The sequence below is a fragment of the Pogona vitticeps genome, chromosome 6 (genome assembly GCF_051106095.1).
Source record: "Pogona vitticeps strain Pit_001003342236 chromosome 6, PviZW2.1, whole genome shotgun sequence".
NCBI classification, from domain to species: Eukaryota; Metazoa; Chordata; class Lepidosauria; order Squamata; family Agamidae; genus Pogona; species Pogona vitticeps.
Window position 1 is genome coordinate 45,208,086 of NC_135788.1, and position 20,429 is coordinate 45,228,514.

The 20,429-nt window shown below is 41.0% G+C and overlaps 1 protein-coding gene across 7 annotated transcripts in view; it reads left to right on the forward strand.

Moving 5' to 3' along the window:
- Nucleotides 1–20,429, forward strand: part of RBMS3 (RNA binding motif single stranded interacting protein 3) — a 1,057,118-nt gene that overhangs the window by 354,155 nt on the left and 682,534 nt on the right. For 2 of the 7 annotated variants that reach the window (XM_073003442.2, XM_073003443.2), the window contains exon 1: nt 778–17,765. The exons of 4 other annotated variants lie outside the window; for them this stretch is intronic. In XM_073003442.2, coding sequence (XP_072859543.1) covers nt 17,691–17,765 — 75 coding nt within the window. In that variant the 5' untranslated portion in view covers nt 778–17,690. Of the gene's footprint in view, nt 1–488; nt 626–777; nt 17,766–20,429 lie in introns of those variants that run through there. One more of the 7 variants, XM_073003444.2, reaches the window with a different exon arrangement.

Below are 20,429 nucleotides of genomic sequence, written 5' to 3' on the forward strand. Positions count from 1 at the left end.
ATTTGTTATCTGTGGTTCTATGATCTCTATGAAGAAGCAATTGTTGGACCCAAGAAGTGCTACTTGTTGGTAAGTGTGTACAGATTTGTAGTCACATTAAGTCCTACCGAAATAATATTAAAATGTTGCATTTTCTTCTGAGTACTCTATACCCAGAAAACCCTTGCAAGGGTCACCATTTGTCAGAACTGACTTGACAGCAGTGACTATTGTTTGTTTGTTTGTTTATGTCAGAGCAACAGAATTCTCCAACAGCATACTGTTCCTTATTTTGGAGTTATGCTAGCCAAAATTTTGTTGGTTACTTATACAGTACTTGGGTTAAGTGCATGGGTATAAAATGCAGGAGAAAATTGTCACTTATTAATTACTTACTGCTTGTACTGTATTTCTCATTGCATACCAGTCACATGACTTGGCCTGATGTGTGGAATGCCAGTGGTAACTCATTAACTAGCAGCAATTCACTGCTACAATTTACACTGTCACACTACTGGAGAGAGCCAGCAGGACATGTAGTCATCCTGACCAGCATTATTTTCAGCTTTTCTTGAATCATTGGATACATTTGACTGGATGTTTTATGGACAACTGGACCAACATTTGACAGATCCTTTTCAAAAAGGTAACCTAGCAAAAAGATAATTAAATGAGGCATTCCCTTAAGCTAAATTTCAGTGTCCTAACACTCTGTCCTCGGAAGCTTTTGGAATGCAACTTCTTTGCTTTCTCATATACTCTTCCCTCTAGTCAGACACTCTCAAGTGGCTTTGTCTTCCAACCCATTTTTGTCTCTAATTGCTCTGAACCAGAAGCAGAAAAACATCTTACTAAATAGTTCTCTAAGCATTAGGTTAAATGGATACAAAAAACATTAAGTCCTTACATGTTCGTTGCGACTTTTCACAGTGACAATTGCCTATGTTCTAAAATGGTTTATGTGACTGTAAGCAAACTGGCAGCCTATTCGCATCTTCCCATTATCTACAGACATACTCCAACAGACCCCCTACATGTCAAATATACTTACAGGTCTTGATTACAATGGATCTCATCTTCTTGGACAAGATGACCTAGATGTTGGGAGTGATATTCACCCTTCGAAGCAGTACTTCGTAGCATTTGTCAGGATTGCCCTAACACCAGCTGCTCCTAACCCTGCTTCTAACCCTTATAAGGACTTGCGGGGGGGGGGATATCACTGAGAGGTGCAGCAAGATGAAACTTGGGAAAGTTCCTTTTTTGAACTAATACCCTCACTCCCAAAGCCTCCAGCCAGGATGCCTGGAATTGGAGTCCAAGAAAATACTTTTTCCAGCCTCTGTAGGGTGACCAATCTGTGTAAAGGCTGTGGCAGCAGGAAAAGGGTTCCTGCATTGTGTGGACCTAGGATAAATAGCAGTGAAATTTGTCCACTGAGGCAAAACAGATCCTGCCCAATCTCAGGATCAGGTCTGATTCCCAGCCAGTCCACTCTTGCCATAGGATAAGGATTCCACAATAGCTTAACTCTCTCCCTCATCGCACTCTGTGTGGTGGAGGGAGGGGGGAAAGAGAGAGAGAGAGAGAGAGAGAGAGAGAGAGAGAGAATGGAAGAATGAAAGTGAGTGAACAAGTCCCGTATAGTTTTGAAGCCAGGTACAAAGAGGAGGAGCAAAAGGTAGAAACACTACTTAAGTTTAGGGCAAGGTGTACATTTCTACTCCTCTGTGGAGTTCTGGAGTGAATGAATGGGTGGAAGTGAAGTGGTGTCTGAGTGGATGCCTGCCCGCCCCTTTTTATTTGTATGTATCCCTGTCTGTCTGCTCGCCTGTGTGAGAGAGAAAGAGTAAATGAGTGTCACTTTTGTCCCTTGTTGTGACTACCAATGGCTGCTGTTCCCTCTACCTTTAAATCACAGTGGGCACCAACTCCTCCTTCCTTTTGCTTTTTGCTCCTTTGATTCTGTCCTCTCCACTCAGACATTTTTTATAGTCTCATATCTGCCGATGACAGTGAAGGCTTAGCGAGCCTCAATCTAGTCTGCAGATATATTGTGAGACCTTAGAATCCACATTTCCAAAACTAATGAACTTCCTACAGGTAATGAACCCACTTATTCTCTGACAAAACACCATGGATAGGCTGCATGAAGCCTCCTGACCATTTTTTACCCACTGAGTTCCTGCTGTCACTGCAGCGTTTTTATCATTAAAACAAGATTTATGCTCCTTGTTTTCCAGTGGCCTCATGTTCCCAGAAGTACAGTTCCACTTAGAAACAAGGGGTTAAATGAGATGCTATAACGAGTACATCACTGGAAAGAGAAAATAGACCAGTGTTACAACCACACTATCCTCTCCCAGCATTGTATCTGCACAACTAGAAAGCAAACTTAACTGGTACCTAACTCTGGAAGACTAATCATTAAAACAAAACAAGTTGACTTACCAGCTACCGGATTTTAGAAAACACTCTTGGATTGTGGTCAGCTGTCTTTCACCCTTAAGCAAAACAGGGACCTTGTTTTAAATGGTTAAAAAAGAGAGATAATTTCCTATAATCACCACAGCAAATTTGGTGAAGACATGATGTGTGAGATCTTTCAGTGATCTGAGAGATGCCAGGGTAGCTCCTGAACTTCCTGATGTTGCCCCCACCTGTGCTATCCTGTGCACGTCCATGGCATAGTGTGATGACACATCACACAATACTGTCCTCTGCATCATTTGCCACAAGAGGAGTTGATGTGTTGCAAATGGCAACCAACTCATTCTGTTATCCAAAAGCATGGATAACAGTATATTAAATATGTATAAGAAAAGCAGCCAAATTAAAGGAAAATAAATAAAAAATATATAAATTGGTCTGCTGCTTATATCTTGTCCTCAGTAAGATCTCTCTGTGTTGTATCATATGGTATTATCAGTGTTAACCAAAAGTGGGACTTCAGAGATTTTTGGACTACAACTCCAAGAATCACTGGCCACTATTCATGTTGGTTTAGGATCTCTTGGAGGTGAAGTCCCACAACACCTGAAGATCCATGTTTAAAAGCCATTGCTATGATTAAGAGGAGGAATTATCAGGCTTGAAAACACATTCATGACAGAACCAGGATTGTATACAAGTTGAAACCCACCCACCCCATTATGTATGGTGGATAACACTGGCGGCTAATACATTTACTTTCTCCTAATGAGGCATCTTAAGTTTCAGGAAGGGAAAACCATACCCTTATGAGCTCTGCATCATCAAGACAACATGAAGTAACTGATCCCTGTGCTTTCATGGCTCTTTTGGCTGCCTTTCTCAGCTCCTGCTGTAAGGCACAGCTAGAATTCTGTTTGATGCAGCAGGCTGGCAAACAGGCAGGAAAGCATAGTAAAATGAACCATCTGAGCATCTAGGTAGGAGGCACAGTGCCGTAGGCACAGTTGTTGGATATTGCCCCAGATTCTTAAAGCTGTAGGCAGACTCTCCAATTTTGTATCTAGCAACTGTACTTCCATTCCCAGGCAGATCTTATTTAATATAACAATAATAAATGTTGCATCATGTTAGCTTAGCTCAGGCAAGAGTGTTTGCATTTCTCCTTAGATGGGTTCTAGGTGAGGCAGTGTTTCTCAAGGCTCATCCAGATGGGGCATTTCTTCCCATTGGTGCCACTTAAGTCTTGTCTAGACAGGCTCATTGGAGCAGGCGGGAGAAGATTAGGGTTGCTAGAGGTCACAGAGAGTTCTGAAATGTTATTTAGTGTGCTCCTCACATCCAAATGACATAGTTATCTCAAGTGACTCTATTAGGTCCAACTCCTTCCACTGCCAGTTTCCCACCGGAAAAGAAAAGTTAAAGAGCCCCCCCCTTGCCCATCCTATCTCCTCCTCCTTCCAGGAGGATGTTTTTAAAACTTTTTATAGGTGATGTAGTGCATCTGCACTGTCCTAATGGAGTATTTATGAAAATTAACTTCCTCTTCCCCTCCATGAAGCAGAATAAGTGTAATTTGCCAGTATCCTGGCTGTCTTCTTAAGCCCCTTCATAATATGGAAGTTTATTTATTTATTTATTTATTTATTTATTTATTTATTTATTTAATTTATTTTATATGCTGCCCACACTACCTAGAGGTCTCTGGGCGGCTTACAACAATTAAAAGTTGACAATAGAAGGAGCCTTGACAGCCCAAAGCTTGCTTTGGTTTATTTTCTGTGATCCCACACCACAGAAATCAACCAAAACAGAATGATCCCACCTGCACCAAATACATAGCACCCACTGAAAGGTAGGAAGGCTCTGGGGATGGTCTAAATCACTCCACCTTTCTGGCATCTACCCAGAAGCGTAGAAAGGCTCTGGGGATGGGCTAGTTCACTCCACCAATTACATCCTGTGATTTCCAGAAAAATAAGTAAACCAACCTGTCCCTGGAGTAGACAAAACAGCAGTCTAAATGCCTATCTGATTGTACTCTTAGTTTTGAATGACTGCATATCTTACTCGATTTCCTTTTCACACTTATTCCTAAAATCCTATGTCTCTTCTCTTTGAAAAAGATCATATTTTAAAGTAGTTATAAAGATATAATTTTTCAAAACCTTGAAGAGATGCTGAACATTTGTGATAGAGTTTTTATTGATGAAGATTTTATTCTTTTTGTTGTTGTTGTTTAGTCGTTAAGTCGTGTCTGACTCTTTGTGACCCCATGGACCAGAGCATGCCAAGCCCTCCTGTCTTCCACTGCCTCCTGCAGTTTGGTCAAAGCCATGTTGGTAGCTTCAATGACACCATCCATCCATCTCATCCTCTATCGTCCCCTTCTCCTCTTGCCCTCACACTTTTGAAACATCAGGGTCTTTTCCAGGGAGTCTTCTCTTCTCATGAGATGGCCAAAGTATTGAAGCCTCAGCTTCAGGATCTGTCCTTCCAATGAGCACTCAGGGTTGATTTTCTTCAAAATGGATAGGTTTGTTCTCTTTGCAGTCCAGGGGACTCTAAAGAGTCTTTTCCAGCACCACAATTCAAAAGCATAAGTTCTTTGGCGGTCAGCTTTCTTTATGGTCCAGCTCTCACTGCCATTCATCACTACTGGAAAAACCACAGCTTTGACTATGCATACTTTTGTTGGCAAGTTGATGTCTCTACTTTTTAAGATGCTGTCAAGGTTTGTTACTTTCCTCCTAAGAAGCAGGCGTCTTTTAATTTCGTGGCTGCTGTCACCATCTGCAGTGATCACAAAACCTATGAAAGTAAAATCAGTCACTGCCTCCATATCTTCCCTTTCTATTTGCCAGGAGGTGATGGGGCCAGTGGCCATGATCTTAGATTTTTTGATGCTGAGGTTCAGACCATTTTTTGCATTCTCCTCTTTCACTCTCATTAAGAGGTTCTTTAATTCCTCCTCACTTTCTGCCATCAAAGTGGTATCATCTGCATATCTGAGATTGTTGATATTTCTTCCAGCAATCTTAATTCTGGTTTGGGATTCCTCCAGTCCAGCCTTTCGCGTGATGTATTCTTTTTGTTAGATTGGTGCTAACATTCATGCTTCCAATCTGATATATTTAATTTTGGACCAGGCACTGTGTGTTTGCCAAGTGACATTCCTTTACCCAAGTCATGACTGGTAGGGAAGGAAGTTTCCCAACATCAGGATTTTCTTCCTCTGTGGAATGTTGTACACACACAGAGAGGAGACTGCTGGTTTTTGTTGCTGACTTTTAAAATCCTTGCACCTGTTGTATCTTGCTGGCAGGACTTCAAATTATTGGGGGAGGGGGAATTAGGCTCAAACTACCAGAAACCAAAAATGCATTGGTGTATTTAAGTTTGAAAGTCTTTAAACTGGATGTATTAAGAAGGCTAGAAATAAGATCAGGATTCTTTTTAAAGCCCATTGTAAACAAGCTGTCAGACATCACTATGGATTCTTTAGAAAACATAACTAAATAGAGAAAAAGGAAAACAGAAAGGTGGTGTTGAAAATGTAAGATCAAGATCATTGTTGCTGAACATTGCATCTCTACCTATTGCATTTCTTTAGTGGGTGGCAGAGATCTTTCTGAAGTTGCATTATATTTTTCTTTAGACAATTACAATGTTATCATAATATTCACTAATGCTTCTAGAATATAATATTTTGTTGCTTTTAAAAAGTGGGAGGACTGACTTGTTTCAGAATCCTCCTTGATCCATGTTGGTGGGAAGTGACAGTGTTTTCATAATCTGAAGTAAATAGTTGCTTTTTTTACATGCTTGTTTTCAACTATCATCAAATAAGAAACAACCATCACATTAAACTCCAGCTATATATCTATGTTTTCTCTCCCTACTTTAAGCAGGTTGTGTTTTCAGCAAATATGTATTCATTTAAAACACATTCAGTGGGGTTTTCTTTTTGGTACAGCCTGATTTTACTGCTTTAGTCTGCCCACCCCACCCCCACAAGTCTGTGAATTGTTAAAATGTCCCAAATAGCTGTAATGCATCCTGCTTTGGCTCTTTAAATTCTCATTGACCTTCTTCTCACACATGACCAATAAAATATGAGTAAGAACTATAGACAACATGGGGATTTCCCACAAATGAGTTCGGAGGCTACTTGGGCTGAGAAACAGGTAAAGGTAGCTCCCAGAACATTTCCAGTGTTCCAAAATATGTCCCATTGAAAGCTGCCATCTTGAAACGGCCTTGGTATAGCTATCGTATCATATGGGTTGGTTTGAGTTCATGACTGTGATTTAAATATTTTGTGTTCCTATTAGTAAGAGCGGATTAGCCCCACTTTCCATGACCCAGACACAAAAGGTCGATTGGCAATCTTTGGTTTGTTTTGGCTGTTTTATTTACAGTTTGTGATTTATTTATTTATTTTTGCCTGTTTCATTTGGAGATTGTATGCAATATAGCATGTAAGAACAAGTGGTGAATATCTTTAGGACCCTTAAACCAATTCCATCCAAGGCATGCAAGGAGAGACTACATCTCCTACAACTGAGTAGTGTGACTGGCTGGGTCTAGCCCCTAGTCCAGCATGCATCCCTGGTCATGTCCCAATTAAATACTGGCTTCTCATTTTTTTTCTGCTGATGAATTTTTGCTATGTTTGTGGCATGCTTTCCTTACATGTACAGTATACTGAAATTCCTCTCACTTGTGGGCTTCAGCTTCCTAAACTGCTCATGAATGCCGTCATTCTTGAGTGGATCGTAGCCACCCGAAGAGAAAAGAAAGTCCTTAAGTTAGCCAGCTGTTGCTTACTGAGACTAAACAGCTTGCCTTTTCTTTGGTGAAGTATTTACACTTAACACCCGACAGGCAAACCTCTATTTGAGCTCACAATTCGATTCTGTTATTCAGAAGCACAGGCCAGAAAATGAAGGGATTTCCAATTAAGCAGCATGCTCCCAAGTCACAGATGATCTTTCTGATGTCTATATTTTACAAATAGAAATTCCATATTTTCTAGCCCCAGCAGCTTTTGAGCAGCTCCTGTTATCTGAATTTGCTATTGTAATGGTTTATTTGCATTTTCCACCCTCACTAGAATCCTTCCCTTGCTCCTGTTTTTACCTTTTCTTCCAATTGTATTCTCATTTTGATTTTATTTCCCAACTCACCCAGGACCAGATTCTGGGAAATGACTTCTGTAGAAATTCAGAGTGCATAACACCTCCTGGAATCCTCTCCCTACTGCCCCCAGTGTGATAGTATGACAAAAGTCACTCTCACTAATAAAGTTTATATATTTTCAATAATTTTAAAGCTACCATGTTGTCTATTGTACAGGTAATATTACATGCTCTAGTAATACTGTATTGTAGATGGTATTTTGGATATCTGTGGGTAGAAATGTATCATTGGGGGGCACAGATCTGTTAAATCCATTTCTCTATGCTGCCACATTTTGTTGCAGATTCCACTGATTCCATATGTATTAATTTGTATGTAGTAATTTTCCCTTAACGCAATTGCATTCATACAGGAAACAAGAACCTTTCTAACTTATGTGTACAAGTGCTTTTTCTGAAGGTAAACATCTCTATGGAGACAAACTGCTTGGGGCATGTGCCATATACTTAACTGCCTACATAGCAAATCTGAAATAAGCAGCAGCCATTTACCCACACATTTAATGAGAGCAGGTTTTAATTAGGTTATCTCTGGCTTCTGGTCCCAGTTATCAGGCAGAGGCCACAGAAGTCATAATTACTGACCACAGAATATGATTATTTGCCTAAGGCTACTGTGTGCTGACACAATTGGGTGTCCACTATTAAAATGATGCACAATAAAATTTTGCCAGGTAACTTAGACTGTATGACTTTGCGAAGGAGCAAGCCTCCACCAGAAAGAAAGAGAGTGAGCCGTCCCCTCAAACTCCCACCACAGAAGGTTATGAAACAGTTTATACTCTGTTACCCATGGTAGCTTAATTGGAGATACAAGAGAAAAAGATCAGGAAAGGAGAGGAGAAGAAGGGTGGGAGAACGATTGAAAAAGAAAGACCAATAGAAGAGGGATATCTGGTAACGGAGGTGGCGGAAGAGATAAAAGGAGAGGTAGTTTGGGGGTCGAGGGGAGAAAAAGGAAGAGTGAGGAGGAGGAAGATGATATACCCGTAGGATGGGGTTGCTTGAAGATGGAGCATCCCTGGACCAGGGAGAATGTCTGAATGAAATTACCTCTTGAACAGACAGAAAAAAGGAAACAATATCCTACGCAGACTACACCTGAGGCTAAAAGAGAGAGAGGGAGAGAGAATACTCAGAGAAAGGGAATAGGGGCAATGACAACTGGAAGAAATAGAACCAGTACATGTGTACCCAAAAGGGGATGATTGTTGGAAGAAAGGATGCAAACCAGTGCAGAGCTTCCAACCCAAGACACCAACCAAAAGAGAATCGGCTTGACACCGTTGTTGTGGGACCATTTGCCCCAGCCTAAGGAACTTGACTCAGAAACTGACAAATCAAGAATGATTTGGGGTGGAGTCATTCTTCACGCCTAAACTCAAAGACAGTTGGGTTGAGAGAGACTTATTAAGCAGACCTGTTGGTCCTACCAAAGTAGTTGTTCGTGGTTCACCATTGTCAGTTAATAAGAAGTTTATGCACAAAAAGTTTGTGCATCTTGAGGAACCGTTGCCATTTTGGGGAGAAAGAAAGGGAGGATGGAGGGAACTTAAGCTTGAACCCACTCACAATGTCTAAGTAAACTCATATTGAAAATGTTGTGGACATTGAACAAGAGACAACTGAGAGGGATGTGAGAGCTATTTTTAAACATTCAGAGGGCTGTTGTATAGCAGATGAAGCAAGAGTTTTCTATGGCTATCCAGAGGATTCAGTGGATTCAAACTGTAAGAAAAGAGATTTTGCCTAAATATTAGGAAGAACCTCATGACAGCAAGTGTTGCTGGGAAATAAAATGAAGTGCCTTGGAAATTAATGGTCTCTCTTTCATTACAAGTTTTTAAATAGAGTTTGGATGGTCATCTGTCAGGGATGTTTTAATTGTGAATTCCTGCACTGAGCAGGGGCTGAACTAGTGTCACTTCCAGCTCCACAATGATTCATGTTTGTGTGGACAGAGTTGTTCAACTAGCAGTATTCCTGCCACAGTTAATGGTTATTTTATAATCTGGCTGAAGATGGAATTTACCAAAAGGCAAACTGGCACTGCAGGAAAAATAGTGATAGTCAAGGCATTATAAATAAAGAACAATTGACTGAAAGAGCACTTATAAAGTGAGAAAAATCCCCAAAGAAGCCTCCTGGTTTGGAGAAGTATTGGCTCCTTGAAGGTAAAAGCAGCGTAGGATATGCAGTCCCTGTCTAAGTTGCAACTAGAGTAGGACCATTGAATCAGTGATAATTCGGTGACTCAGCTCCTCAGTAAATTCCATCAATTCAGTGGATCAAGTGTAGTTTCAACTTTCTATGCTAAACAACAGGATTTCAGCCATTATGCTGTAAGATCAAAGTTTAGATCTTTGCAGGTTTAAGATCTTGCTGCTAGATCAATTTTGATTTCCCCTGATGTAATGTTTTTATTCTTTGCTTCTGGTTTTATTGTCCTTTTATCAGAGCTTGAAAAATTCCTTTTTTGGACTACAGTGTCCATAGTCCTGCAGGTTATATGGCTAAATTGTGGGCTTGTTATATCTTTAGTCACTACATATACATATACATATACATATACATATACATATACATATACATATACATATACATATACATATACATATACATATACATGCACATACATATACATATACATACACATATACATATATAGATGCTGTTGAAACTGGTGGCAGGGTCTGAATGACATCTGCTACCTGACAAGCACCTAAATATATAAATTGAAGAACTAAATATGTTAAAAAAATCTTTGTGATGATGTGGCTTTTAAGAATAAATAATAATTAATATTACATTATTTGAATTCTACATGTAACAAAATAATGCTGCACACTGTGGGAGGTGAGAAGTTTCAGTGGAGCATGCAGAGCTTTGTGTCCTTTGGAGGAAGGTGTCCTGATCACTTAGGGTGTCCTTACACTGTTTATTTACAAATTTACCACCAGAACAAGGTACGAATAAGCAGGTATTGTTGCAGAAACGAGCAAATTGTTCAACATTGTATCAGCTTCTCTAGACAGAGACTACATACCCAAGGGTGCTTTACCTTTAGCAGCTCCAGACTCTCTCGCTCTGTCTGCTTTCTTGCCTCTAGATTAAAAATGGCTGAAACATTCCAATGCTGCCCTCTGCTAGATTAAACATTTTGCCAAACTCTAAGAGGTATTTTATTTCAAGGTTGAGAGAGGTTCCCAACTATCAGGAGAACATCTCTTGTCATTAGTTTCCATTGGTGAAGCATTCACAGATTGCCTGGACCTATTATCTAGCCATCTGGTTCAAAAGAGATGGTCTCTCAGGAACCATAACACTGATTCTCTGAATCTTGCTGACTGAAATCGGTCTCAGTCCTATACATGTCTACTCTGGAGTTAGCCCTTTGAGTTCAAGTGTGTGTATCTATATCAGTATCTTAGAACTGCGGAGCTAGATGGGATCCTATGGATCATCAAGCCCAGCCCCTGTCAAGGAGGCCCAGTGGGGGAATCAAAGGAGGCTCAACCTCTGGTTCCATAGCCAGAGACCTAAACCACTGAGCTATCCAACAGTCTTCATATATAGAGCATCAGAGTCTTAAAAATAAATAACATTTGGGTTCTTTTTATTAGCCTTAAGCACCATTTTATGGCACACTTGAGCCACATTTTCCAGGTTTTCCTCACAGCTGTAAGTTTTAGAAGCAGAGAGAGAGAGAGAGAGAGAGAGAGAGATCCTTCTGCAGCAACAAACACAATTCATTTCAGTGAGAAGTAAACCAGTGTCTCAAAGACTGAGCTGTGTGGTTTTTTAAAAAAATAAATAAATAATGGCCTAACACCTAACAACAAATATGATCACAGCAAAGTGACATTTAAAAGAAGAACAAAATAAACAAACAAAAGCTCCCAGCCAAACCTGAAGAAATGCCTAATCCAAAGAGAGTTACAACAAAATGTTGCAGTGTGGGGTGTTCTTCCTTAGGACTGTAGCCTGCCAGCCCACCTGCCAAGCAGCCTGGACTTCTTCTACATACTCCTTTCTATGCAAAGATTAGTAACTCAGGAATAACATCATGGAACATGGTTGCTCAGCCTTTCATACCTTGTGTCCCACTAATCACTTCACCAAAGAACATGGCTTCCACTCTCATACAAAAAAAAGAGACCAGTTTTTCTGAGAAGAAAATGTATACATTTACAAGCATTCTCTTATTAAATGTTTTATTTATGGTAAACTAGCAGATAGGAGGAATAGCAGATTAGGAGAAACATTGTATGCTGAAAGCTAGAGCTAGAAAGCCGAAGGTAATCTATCATCAGATGAATTCTGGCAAGTGGAATCAGTAGAACACCACACATGACACATATGTCATGGGGACTGCCTGAGAATGAAGTCTTAGTAAATGTTATGAAAAGTCAGCATCCTCCTGGGCTACGTGTCCCACCAATGGAACATGTACTACTAGTTGAGAAACACAGTTCTATGGAACCAACATAGAACAGACAGAAACAGAATACCAATTAACATTACTCAGCAGTCTATAGCCCATTCCGAGCCCTCTTCAGGCATGTTGCCTAAAAATGTGTAAAGCAGTGTTCAAAGGGTAGTCTTGATGTGGGGACCAGGGTAACCCCTGGCTCTCACTTATATATGCAGTGGAATTGCTCACTGACCCAGTTCTAGGCAAGACTCTTTAAGGGGATGGAAACGATCACTGAACAACTTGTCCAGTGCTTCTCCTTCTCTTGGTCTTCTATTTTTGTTGTTGTTGTTGTTTGGAGGGTAATTGTCATTTAAAGCACAAACAGCTGATTCTGTTTATGTACTTGGCAGCATGTCTAGAAATAGCTCTTAATTGGAAGAGTGGCAAAAAATTGTCACTAAAGAAATGGAGAGGGCAGCTCTGGACTATATCACTGGTGGGGAAATTAACACAATGAATGAAATGCTCAAGATCTCCTCAAGCTCATGACTCATTCCTGTAACAAGGTTTGCAAATAGCCACAGTGATTGATACAGTATTTTCCACTCTCCTCCCAGGCACTTCTAAGGAATGATAGGTTTCACTAATATCTTTCCTTGTGTTAAGCTTCTGTTTTGATGTACATCACTTTTTAAATTTAACTCTTACGTACCACACATTTGGCAACATATTATTTTGATATATGTATGTTTTTAAGCTGGCATAATGTTATCATCATGTATTTTACAGTGGCCAGTATCCTGTTTGTGCCAGTGTAACAAAAAGTTACACAATAGTGCAATTTCCTATGTACAGCATCAACATCCATGTTGGAACATTGCTGATCATGGAAATACTGTAAGTGCAATCAGCTTGATAACCCTACAAATGGCTGTGCAGATCTTTGTGCTGAACACACAATAGTCTTTCAAGATGGGGAAATAGGGGAGGGCTTATACATGTGTCCCCATCATCACCACATTGAATCTATATGCTTGCAAGCTGAATGCTTGCCCCTTCGCTGGGCATTTTCAAAGGCCAACTGAAAACCTGGCTATTCAGGCAAGCCTTCCCTCCAGCCACTCTTGATAATGCTCTCAGCTTGAGTTTTCGTCTATTGATATATTATTTGTTCTATATTTTAAATGGTTTATGTTATATGTTGTTAGCTGCCCAGAGTAGTCAGTTGACTAAATGGGCGGAGTACAAATTCAATGAATAAATACGTTTCAAATGCACTGCTTTAAAGAAGCCCATCATCCTATAGATTATAGTAGAGGTGGTCAATTCAGAGCTTTCCAAATCATGTGGTGCTGCAGCTTCCATCATCCTTCGCCATTGAATATACAGTGGGGTCTTGACTTGAGAACTTAATCCGTATTGGAAGGCGGTTCTCAAGTCAAAAAGTTCTCAGGTCAAATCTGCATTTCCCATAGGAATGCATTGAAAACCATTTGATCCGTATCTGCTCTTTTCTGTCCATAGAAACTAATGGGAAGCTGCTATTCTGCCTTCGACCACTAGAGGGAGATATTTTGTTTCTTTTTTTCTTAGGTCAAGAAAGGTTCAGGGAAGGCAGGGAAAATACAGTCCAGGCAGTACAGTACCAGGCAGTCTGAAGACTGTCTCCCAATCCACACTCTAAATGCTGGGAGGAGTGAGGAAGCAGACAGGCACCCTTTTCACTGGCCAACAGTTAACTGAAAGTTCAAATTTTGCACTTTCCCTGCCTCCTCTTAACTCAAATCTAAGTATGTAAGTCAAGTCAATATTTTCCTATGAGAGTGGTTCTTAAGTCAAAATGTTCTTAACTCAAGCCGTTCTTAAGTCAAGACCCCACTGTACTGAGTAGAGTAGATGGGAACTGGAATGACCTGGAAAAATCTCCCCTGCCCCCATCAATTTTTAAAACTCATTCTGCACACTAATGGATCCCAGCATAGTTACAAACAAAATAAAGACGATACACAGTATAATAAAAGCATGAAACTCACATCATGATAAAAAAATCTGAACCACATTTGCATAGAAAAAAAACAATCAATTAATATGCCTGAGTAAACAGTGGCATTTTAATCTAATGCCCAAACAATTACACTCTTGACCTCATTTTTACCTCCATGGGCAAGGTGTCTTATAATCTGGATGCCACAACCAGTAAGGCTTTCTTTTTTGTTGACGTATAATATCTGCATGACCACGCTCAAGCTCAGTTAGAGGATGGCGGGGGAGGAATTTTTAAAGTATGAATAATAATTGGAGGGAATCTGTGACTGCCAACGTATTAGGAGTAAGGTGAAACTATTGTATAGTTAGCACCTGTGACTGCTTTTGGGAATAGTTGCTCTATGGAAATATAAAAAGTATTTGCTCAAGTCAATATTTTAAGAGCAGACAGACAATGTGAAGCAGAGTGTGATGCTTGCCTGCCCATGTCACGCACCAGCATGGGCCCACAAACCAAAACACAGCTGGCAGGTCTAATTTTAGTCTTACCCAGCCTTGAGAAGTGTCCCCTTAAAATAAAAAAGTGATTCCCCCCCCCCGAAACAATTTGCTTGATAATATGGCAGCTGACAACAGTCCCACTGGGGTATTGCATGTGCTTTAAATAAAAACAAAAGCAAGCATGGCAGTCCTCCTTTATTTTATTTTTACATACAATCTGCTGTCAGCAAAGCTGACAGTGGATCTGTTACTGGAATGAAACAGCAATCCGTTTATACATAGGTTGTTTACCAATAATAGCTTTCTTGTGGATCTGAAATGCAATATAGGAAAGCTGTCATTTTAGGGTGTTTTAAATTTTTATTTATTGATTACATGTGTATCCTGTCTTCCCTTCAATGAACTGAGGGCAGAATATGAAGGTCCCATACTCTGTATTTTATCCTCATTATGATCCTGTGAAATAGGTCACATAATGACTTGAAATTAATAGAAACTTATTCAAACAGGGTGTTCTTATGGCTGAGTGGGGACAAGAACCTGGATTTCCCACATATCAGTCCAGCGTTCTAACTACTCCTTAATTCATGCCCATTGTACCTATGCTAATTTTCTTATTGTGCTTGTTTACTGTTGCTCATTTTTGTAGCTGCCATTTTTGTAGTTGATGTATGCATATATTTTATTAGCTATTTAGTATGTTATGTACACTTATTCTACTTTAGATACATATTAGGTAAATAAGGCCTCAATTCTCAAGCTTATTCCTCTCTGGCCCTGAAACTGACAAGATTAGATCAGTTGCCTCTGGGGCTCCAATTCCAAGGAAAATCACCCCTGTTGCAGACTAGGTTGGTCAAGGAAGCTCACATTTCACCATATGTTCTATGAAATGCTCTGCTTGGAAAAAAAAGTTGTTGTTTTTTTGGACTGAATCTCATGGAGTCCCACAGCTAACGTTCAAAAACTCCCAAGCTGTACATTTAAAACACTGCCTGTAAGACCACTAAATGCAGGCACTGCTATTATCTTAGTGTGACCTGGCGTCCTCGTGATGTAGGGTGAATTGTGTGGTTCAACAATTCAATTCAAGATAATGGCAATTGAGGGAAAAAAAATTCCTGCACAAGACCTGATGAATGAAAGGAGATCTGAAACATGGACTCAGGGAGCTCCTTGACTCTTGGTCATGCTGATTGCATCTAAAACGAGAACCTCTTCAACTGGGAGTGAGTCCCAATGAATGCAATGGCTCTTAGGCCTCCAATACAGTGTGATCCAGTTTAAATAAACAGCACTCCCTAGCTTTCTAGGCCTGTTTCCCTCTATTTGGCTCCTTCCACAAGTGTTGGACACCCACAGTCTTTTCAGTCAATGGATGATGGGAGTTGTGATCCTGCACAGCTGGAATGTGCCATATTTGCATACACGGCTGGATAAAGAGATTTCTCTGTGAACTAGAAGTTCACCAAAACACTGAATATTTATTTTTAAATAACCATTTTGCAAACCAGCTGAAAGGGAAGTAAGTGCCTTTCATTTGTGGGGTCTCCTTCAGGGGTCCTTCTTAGTGGGTTGTGGTGTCTCTTTTGATATGCCCCTTCTTCATTTTTTTCTTCCCTGAAGGATTCTTTCTTGGAGACTCTGTTAGGGCTTTTGATTTTTTGGTTGAATATTGTGATTTTCTCCTTTCAGAAAAATAAAAATAAATCACCAGGCAGGGCCCCTTCCCTTAAATGATCTCATGTGAGTGATTTCAAGGCCCTACTGCTGTGGATCAAATATATTTCTTTGGGAGTGGGGGCTGTGGGAAGAATGGTCTCTAATTTTCCATTAAACCCTGTCAGCTTTTGCAAGGCTGGTGGAGGTAGCACGGGAAGTATGCTTATTAAAAGCCAGGCAGGGTTTTCCTCCCCTCGCTTGACTTTCTTTCCGTGAATCCTTGCCTCTTGCTAGAGAAACTGGGCGGCCGCCCTGGCTGGTTTTCATGGTGGGGGAACTTTGGGAAGAGAGTCTGCTAACCGAGAGGTAGGGGCGCGTGGGGGGCTGGGAAACGCAATGCCTCAGCCTCCGCCGCCTTGGTTCTCCTCAGCAGCAGCAACGTTGCTGCAAAACTCACCCCCCCCCCCGTTACACACACACACACACTTTTGCTTTTTAGCGATAGCCAGCAGAGGGAAGCGGGGGCTTGGCGAGCTCGAAGCGGCGGCGGCGGCAGGACTTGGAGCGAGCCGACTTCGCCTTCTCCTCGGAGGAAATACTGCAGCCTTCTGGACTGCGTCTGCTTCTCGAGGGAGAGGCTGGCCGGGTAGTTCCACCCACCGGCTGAGGGAAGGAGGGGGTTTGAATGAAAGACAAGACAAGCCCTCGAACAACCATGCCACTCCGTGAGGGAGGCACCAGCAAGTAGGCGCTTGCAAGCCAAGACGTTTTTTTTCCCCCTTTTTCGTTCTTCCTTCCTTCCTTTCTCCCTTCCTCTTTTTTTTTTTAAATTTCCCCCCTCCTTTTTCCCTCCCCCCTCTCTGTCCCTTTTTGGCAAGAGTTGAGGTAAGGGGGAACGGCTTGTTCGAAGAGAAGGCACAGAAAGGAAGCCGAGCGAGCCGCCGAGGTCTGGAGTTTCTCCCCGGTCTTCCCGATTTCTCCAACAGGACTGCCTCGCCTCCTTTCCACCCTCGTTTCGCGCTTCTCTTTCTCTCTCACACACACACGCACACCCCCTTTCCACACACGGGCAAATTGACGTGACTTTAAAACAAGGGAGGGGGGGAAATCCCACTGGGAAGGAGAGTGGAGAAGACCCCCCCCCAGCCCTTCTTTTTCTATATTTTGATGTGTGTGTATATATATATATATATATCGTAATTTCCATCTCCCCACCCCACCCCCCCGTGGTGTTGGTGTCTTCCTTCTTGCTGAGTCTGGAACTAGCGAGCGGTGAGAAGGCGAAGAAGTCTGGAGAAAGAGAGAGGGCGAGAGAGTGAAAGAGAGGAGAAGGAGAAGAAGAAGAAGAAGAAGAGGAAGAGGAAGAGGGGGGGGGAGAGAGAGAGACCCTCCTGAATCCATCAGTACCACCAGTACTGTCAGGAATAGTGGTTTAAGAGGAAGAAAAGGCCTGGGGGCAATTGGCTCCACTGTCAACGAGTTCCCTGCATCGGAGATAAAAAGATTCCAGCTACATGGGCAAACGCCTGGAACAGCAACCAATGTACCCCCAGTACACTTACTACTACCCTCATTATCTCCAAACCAAGGTATGTGGGGTGCAGGACCGTGGGAGAAAGAGAGCAGGACTTCCTGGGGGCTGGCCAGCAGTGTCGAGATGATACCATTAAAGCACTTAGAGGGTGATGGATAGTTTGACTGGTGTAATTTGCAGGCATGCTTCCCTTCCTTGCTTCCTTCCTCCTTTCTTTTGCTCTTTTCTTTCTTTCCCGGCTTTGGGTTCTGTCTCATACATGAGTGGAACTATCAGCCGGCCAAACACAAAACAGCGGAAGGGGGAGAAAAGCAAGGTCAAAATGAATTTATTGGTCTTTCTGATGTCTTGGAAAGTAGGAAGAAAAAGGGAGGTTGTTCTGCTTAGTCAAGCAGTTCTAGGGGTGTGTATTTGTATGTACTCACCATCTCGCTAAAGGGCAAACAAGATCTCTGTATGTGCCTGTGTCATGTATGGGTTGCTTTAATTAAAAGGAGGCTGCCATGCTCAAGTAGTGCTTTCATGGTGTGGCTGACCTGTGAGCTGTCTGGACAGTGTCAGCCATGCAACTGGCGGGTGAAAGGGCCTTCGGAGGTGATCATCAGGTTTATGTGTTTGGGATGGGCAAAAACATTTTGCCATAAGGAGGAACAGAGGCATAATGGACACTCCCAAGTTTAATCTGACACATATGTGGGGGGCCACCAGGGTCAGGGGAGGGCAAAGAGATAACCCAGTAGAGTCCTTAGGAGTTTGGGGCTTGTGCTTCAAGATGCTTTTTTCATGTTCCATTAAATGCTGATTGTGGGCTGGTCAAACACATTTTGCTTAGCAGGTCTAGAAATCTATGGTCACTGCTCTTGGGGGGGGGGGTTGGGGAGTTGGCTAGACAGGATGCATTCCCCAGGGCATCTTTTCCCCCCTGTGTGTTCTTAAATGGCAAGTCAGGCCTTTATATGTTCATAAGACTGACATGCAATGCACCACACATGAATAAATACTGGATTGTAAATATTTTCCTAATGCTCTTTGGTTCCTTCTTTTATTCTTATCAACTTGCATTTCTGATGAACTTTGCAAAAGAAAGTGTCACCTACCCCGAGTTGTTGTTGTGGCGTCTTTTAAAAATACTGTACATGTTATTCTAAAGTTTGTTCTCAGAATGTGAGTTCGTATATATGGGCATTCATTCAGGAGAAGGGTGACTGTCCTGAGTTTGATGACCTTAGTTGATACTTATGAGATCTGATGCTCTTTTGTGGGGCAAATGAATGATTGGTACTTTTTGAGTTACGGGTGTGGTGGGATTGTCAGAGTTCCCTGCAAAGAAGTTCATTTTCTTCACTTAAGAAATTGCTTTTCAGTTTGCATTTAGTATTAGATAATGTAAATGAACTAGTTGTGAAAACCAATAATGCAGGTAGTCCATAATACCTCAAGAGGACAACAGGACTTCTGTGTGTGATGATTCCCCTTTCATTTATAACCAGGGTACCACTAATATGTTCAGTGTATTGCAGTGTGCAAGATTTTTGTATGTACAATATGTGCTAAATCAGATCCTTTAGGCTTTTTTTTAGCAATTATTCTCTCTCTCTCTCTCTCTCTCTCTCTCTCTCTTCTTCATCTCAAGGTCGATTCAAATCACATTTTACCTTTGTGGCTGTTTAGTATCTCTTGCTGCTGCTTTTTTGAGCAGCAGCAGCAGCAGCCTGTAGCTAGCTCAACTGCTATATTGCTTCAGTAGCTTAAACTGTTTGGAGGAATGGGGATAATAAGACACATGACATTCCTCAAAACCTGGCAAGCCAAGGACATAAAGCAATTTATGGGAATTTTTTTCTTTCCTTTTCTCCTTAAAAAGAAGAAGAAAAGAACAAGAGCCTCAAGTACCGATGGCTTTTACTTGTAGTTTAAATGATGCCCGGCTTGATTTTTGGAAGATCTCATTTAGCAGAATATGCTTTTGGGAAAAAAAAACAACCTAACCTTGTGAATGAGTTTAAGAGAAAAAAAAAGATTACCAGCCTTTTGGATGGGCTTCTTTTAAATTTCTCTTTATTAATACACATAATGCTATTGTTCTCATAACAGTGTCCTTAAAACTGAAAATTTTAATAGATCGATGAAGATTTTATTTGTAAACGTGTCTTAACAATACAAACAGAACCTTTAAGAAGGGCAGATGCATTGTAAATATTATTAGTATAAATGGTCTTTTGGTTTTTCACTGCTCTTGAATTAGCAGATACATTAATTGTAAATATATGCCTTGTAAACTATTCAATCCTATAATATAGAAATCTGTATGCAGAACATTAAGTTTTCTCTTACTTCATATATGTTTGTGGACCATCTGCCTGTCTGCTCATCTCTTTCTCCGTCGCTCACATACACACAAATCTCTGCAGAAAAAGGGTTTTATGTCCTGAAGAATGCATATCAGTAAAATTAACACACACATACATGTTTTTGCACTGTATTTGTTAAAGAGTTTTTAAAGTAGTGCAGATGGTCAGCATCTGGATTTTGTTGCCTTAAAGTTATCCATCAGCTTCTGGGCTTAAAAATAAATTGTTACTGTCATCATTTCTGTCAAGTTAACACTATGCTAACCAATAACTACAAAGACATTTATTTTCTCCTCATCATCAGGTATGTTACTTAGTGCCATATCAGAAATATTACAATTAATATTGAGGTACTTAATAAAATGATA